Source organism: Lonchura striata, chromosome 32 (genome assembly GCF_050655825.1).
Source record: "Lonchura striata isolate lonStrDom1 chromosome 32, ASM5065582v1, whole genome shotgun sequence".
Taxonomy (NCBI): domain Eukaryota; kingdom Metazoa; phylum Chordata; class Aves; order Passeriformes; family Estrildidae; genus Lonchura; species Lonchura striata.
The window spans coordinates 5,168,165-5,173,351 of record NC_140734.1 but is presented as its reverse complement, the minus strand read 5'-3'; the positions used below and the strand labels follow the sequence as shown (position 1 = coordinate 5,173,351).

General features: G+C 59.6%; 1 protein-coding gene across 1 annotated transcript; it reads left to right on the top strand.

The window, feature by feature from the left end:
* Positions 1-2,968: 2,968 nt before the first annotated feature.
* LOC144247832 (serine/threonine-protein kinase pim-1-like) lies at positions 2,969-4,693 on the top strand. The gene is made up of 4 exons (XM_077789489.2): positions 2,969-3,007; positions 3,109-3,475; positions 4,151-4,330; positions 4,587-4,693. The coding sequence occupies exons 1-4, from the start codon at positions 2,969-2,971 to the stop codon at positions 4,691-4,693; spliced, it is 693 nt and encodes a 230-aa protein (XP_077645615.2).
* Positions 4,694-5,187: the final 494 nt, after the last annotated feature.

Below are 5,187 nucleotides of genomic sequence, written 5' to 3'. Positions count from 1 at the left end.
CCCTTGATGGCTGACAATCCATCAGACTCTGTCCCTACCCCCACCCCACCATTTCCCCCATCCAAGCCCTGGCACTCAGAGCAGCCTTGTGCAAATCTGAGCTCCCTCCAGCCCAGGCTGCACCTGCAGGTTTCAGCTCCTTGGCTCCAACCCCCACCTGCTTTCCTTGGAGTAAGAGCTGCCTGAAGACACAGAGGGATGTTCAATTCTTGTCAGCCAACAAAGCCAAGGGAAGACACAGCTCCATCAAATGCAGAAGTCATTCCTCTGCTGGCTATTAAATCCACTTTGCACAGTAGCCAGTCTCAGAGCAATGGAAAACACTTTCTGTACCCAGCACAGATCCCAAGGTCCCCCCAAACCCTCCCTGCCCCGATTCTGCCCAGATTTGCTCTTTCCACACACGAGTCATGTGCTGAAGTCAGGAGCTCCCTCCATGCCCAAAGGGAGGAAAAGAGAGAAAGTGGATGAAGAGCTCTCCTGTGCAGAGCCAAGGTCCAAGTGCCCCTGCAGTGGAAACCACAACTCATCAGGTTTGTGTCCTTTGGGCTCAGGGATGGTGACACTCAGAGGCACAGAAAGGTTTCTTGCCAACAAACAGGAGTTGAACATTTGAACAATTTAATAACCATCACAGACTTTCCTTTTTCTTGGAACTGTTTAAACCTGCTCTGGACTGAAAACCCAGAAAAACACTGGCAGCTCACACCTGTGGCCCACCGAGGTCTGGGACCCTGCATTCCAGTGCCAGAGGGACTGAGAAGAGACCGAGTGATCCAACTACAACCCACAAAAAGGACTTTCTGAATTGCCACCTATTCAGAACTCTGAGGGGGTTTATTTCATATTATTCATGCTTGTGAATACTATACTTGTTAAATAAACTGTTTTTTTCCACTTTTCTCCAGGGAAGTCTTCTCCTGAATTAGTAGGGAGAAGGGCCGCTTGAACTTGATTTGTAGATGGACTCCTTTTGGAGGTTTCCTCACAAAATTTGCCCTAAACAGTCACAATTTTGCCACTTCACCAGTGGCACAACTCCCCAGCCCCCCAGGAAAAGAAAGGACATGTCAAGTTCTCCAAACACTTGGCCTGCTTTGCTGCAAAAGTTGTGCTGCATACACAGTGCAGTGTGGAAAGCCAAGAGAAGCTGCAGCAGATGGCAAATCTTGGGACAGAAGCTCGACCTTGTTCTCCATGAGAGGTTCTTGTCAAGAGCAGACAGGAGAAGATTCCTGGAGAAGTGGAACAGCTTTGCAGAAGTGCAATGAAAATGAAAGAAAGTATCTAAGATGTTTTCCTCTTTATTTCTATGCTCTCCTTTTCCATGTTGCACGACTTCTCCATGCCATGAATTCCAAATGGATCTCACCTCTAAGATGGGCCACTTAGCAATGTAAAATAGCATGAGCTACACGCAGTTTTCCTTCCCCTGTTTTTACTGGAAAGCAACGCTGGAGACATCAGTGCAGTGCTTGGGTCAGGTAGGAATCCTACAGCAAGGGAATGTGCCCCAAGGGTGTTTGAGCCTCGGCAAGGACAATGCACAGCACCGACACAGCAGAGGGGATTCCTCTGCCAGTGTGCAGGAGTCAGGACTCTGGATCTGGGCTCCACACTGCAAAGTTCCCGTGTCTGGACAGACGAAGGGGCTGTCCCCGGGGCGCGCGGGGCTCGGCCGTGGGGCTCGTGGGGCGAGCGGGGAACGGACACGCGGACAAACGGCCTCGGTGCTTCAGTTGCAGAGGCAGCAGCGGCGGCGGCGGCAGCAGCGGCGGCAGCAGCGGCAGCAAAAGCAGTTTTTCTCTTCTTTCTCGTTCTCTCCTCCCTCCCCCGCTCTCGGACACCTTCCCCTCGGTGTCCTTAGCCGGTGTCCCTCTCCTCTCCCCGCCTCCTTCTCCCCATGCCGGGCCGGGCCATGCCCCCGGCCCGCCCCCGGCCCCGGGCGGGGCTGCCCCGTCCCCGGCCCCGCCCGCCCCGCCGCGGTCTCGCCTCCGCCCGGCTCTGGCCGTGCTGGCGGTGGCGCTGCCGGGCGGGCATCAGTGCCTGGGGCTGGGCCGGCATCGCCGCCCTTTGGCTCCGCCTGGCCCGAGCCCGGCCCCGGCCCCGCCGCAGGGTCCGGCCCCGGCGCCGGCGCCTCCCGGGCCCCGCGGAGGACACACGCGGCACGGCCGCTCCCGCCGCCCCCGCTGCGGCTTCCCCGGCCCGAGCTCCGCCGCTCGGCAGCGCGGCCGCCGGCCCCGAGCCTCCCGTGTCCCGTTGCCGAGACCGAAGGCCTGGGGATGGCCGGCCCGAGGCGCTCGGGGGGCGCTCGGGGGCCGCTCCTGGCCCCGGGCCGAGCGCTGACAGCCGCGTCCCGCCCGCAGGGAAGGCGCAGGAGGCCCTGCAGGAGCGGTACCGAGTGGGTTCGCTGCTGGGGCGCGGCGGCTTCGGCAGAGTGTTCGCAGCCACGCGGCTCTCGGACGGCGCCCCGGTGAGCGGCGGGGCCGGCGGCGGGCATGGAGGAGGAGGAGGAGGAGGAGGAGGAAGGAGAAGGAGGAGAAGGAAGAGAAGGAGCAGGAGGAAGGAGGGAGAGGAGGAGAAGTGGGAAGAAGGGAGAGGAGGAGGAGGAGTGGGAAGGAGGGAGAGGAGGAGGAGGAGGATGGAGGAGGAAGTGAAGGAGGAGGAGGAAAGAGGAGGCAGAGCAGGAGGAGAAGGAAGGAGGGAGAGAAGAAGGAGAAGGAAGGAGGGAGAGGAGGAGAAGGATGGTGGAGGAGGAAGAGGAGGAGGCGGAGGAGGAGGAGAGGGAAGCAGGAGGATGGGGCTCGGCAGGGCGGGCGGCGAGCTCAGCCCGCTGCTGCCTTTGGCTTGCAGGTGGCCATCAAAAGGGTGCCACGGAACCGCGTCCGGCGCTGGGGCGAGCTGGTGAGTGAGCGGGGCCAGCGGGAACAGCCGGGCCGTGCCGGGCGGGGATGAGGCGAGGCCCGGCATGGGGGAAGCCACCAGGACGCCTCGATGGGGAGCGGGCGTGGGGCCAGCGCAGGGCGCAGAGCATCCCGGGCTGGCTGAGGGGTTCCCCTGCCCTGGCACGACATCAGTCCCACTGGTGGCACCGTGGTCCTCCCGCAGCCCGACGGCACCAGCGCACCCCTGGAGATCGTCCTGCTGGACAAGGTGTCCACCGGCTTCCCTGGTGTGGTCCAGCTGCTGGAGTGGTTTGAGCTCCCCAACAGCATCGTGATGGTGCTGGAGCGGCCAGAGCGGTCTCAGGACCTCCTGCATTTCATTCGGGCACGGAGGTTCCTGTGTGAAGAGGTGGCACGGGAGCTGTTCCGCCAGGTGCTGGAGGCCGTGCGGCACTGCACCAGCCGCGGGGTCCTGCACCGTGATATAAAACCAGAGAACATCCTGGTTGACCTGGCCACTGGCCAGGCAAAATTGATCGACTTTGGCTGTGGCACCTACCTGCAGGACACAGCCTACACTGACTTTGCAGGTGAGCCCGGGCAGGGGTGTGCTCCTGGTCCCACCATCTCATGGCCCAACATCTCACAGGCCAAGCTGGGTGTGGCAGTGGGGATTATCCCTTTTGCTGCCAGTCAGAGTACTGAGTCTTTACCTGAGCTGCTTTTGAGTGGGGCTGGGTGGGGAGGCATCTTCCAGCCCTGCTGGCAGCCTTCATCCACCACTCTGCCTGGGGCTGGGGTTGGAGCAGCAGCAGCCAGACTGACAAAAGCACCCGTGGGTGGGGGTAGCAGAGGAGGGGGCCAGGACCAGTGCACCAGCCAGTTTGGTGTGCAGGTGAGAGGAAGGGCTTGGACTGCTCCACTCACCTTGTTTCCATAATATTTTATGAAAACATAAAATATTGCCTTCATAATATCTTTGGGGCACTGCAGGCAGGGAGGATAAGGACCTGTTTTTTCCCCCACCCCTGAGTGGGTTTTTGCTTTACATGTCATGGTCAGGCCTTGCTGGGGCTTCTGCTGCCCTCTTCCAAAACCAGTGGCTTCTTGTCCAGCCCTGAGTTTGTACACAAGTCCCAAGTATTGGCGAGAGTGCAGCAGTCACCCCGTGTGTCATTGGGGCAGCCCCTGCATGCCCAGGGATGCTGGGGCCAGGCTCTGGAAGCAGCAGCATCCCCCTGATGAACTCCATCTCTATTCCACAGGAACACTGTCATACAGCCCCCCGGAATGGACCCGCTTGGGCTGGTACCATGGCGAGGCAGCAACGATCTGGTCCCTGGGCATCCTGCTGCACCAGATGGTCTGCGGGCAGCACCCTTTCAGGAGGGGCCGGAAGATCAGCTGGGACCATCAGCTCTCACTGCCACAGCGGCTCTCTCCAGGTGGATCCTCATCTCTGGCCACGGGGGAATACCAGTGCTGGGAGACAGCAGCGGGCTCGTGAGCATCTCGCTCTGGCAGCCGCTGAGGAGGTGGCACATGTCCTGCTCTCCTGCTCTCCTCCACAACAGGGAATTGATGGGAAAGTTAAGCCCAGCTGGGAGCACAGAAGCAGCATAGCCTGGGCATGGGAAGAGTGGGGCAAAGCAGACAGGAGCCTTCTCTAGCTGACTGGTGGTTTCTGGTTTTTCTGCCCAGCGTGCCAAGAACTTATCAGGTGGTGTTTATCCATGCACTTCTTGGACAGACCTTCCTTAGAAGACCTGTTCTGTGAACCTTGGATACAGGATAGTCACCTGTCATAGATGAAGGGAGAGAGCCTCATGCACACTTTGCTGCAGGGCCCTGGTAAGTTACAGCTCCACACATGCCCTGGCAATCAGAAGCAAGGAAACCCAGACTTTTTTCCCTGCCTGTATCAATGCACTGGGGTTGTTGGGTGGGAGTATGCAGCCCTTGTGCTGGAGCGGAGCTGCTCTGCCCAGCACTGGTGGCTGCCATCCAAGGTGGTTTTGCTTGTCCCAGTTGCCTGACAGCTGGGGCCCTGGGCAGAGCCCTGACAGCCTGGTCTTGACCCCCAGGGAAGGAGAAGGAGCCCCTGGAGAAGCTGTACCAGGTGGGGCTGCTGGAGACAGCGAGGACAACATCAAGGATGACAACCTCTTCCTCAACTTGGACACTGGCAGCTGAAGATGATGAACTTTTGGCACCTTCTCCAAAGCCAGGCTCCACAGCAGATTTGCAGATGAGTCCACAGCCGGGGAAATGCTCCCAGATTTGGGCATTGCTCAGACTGGCT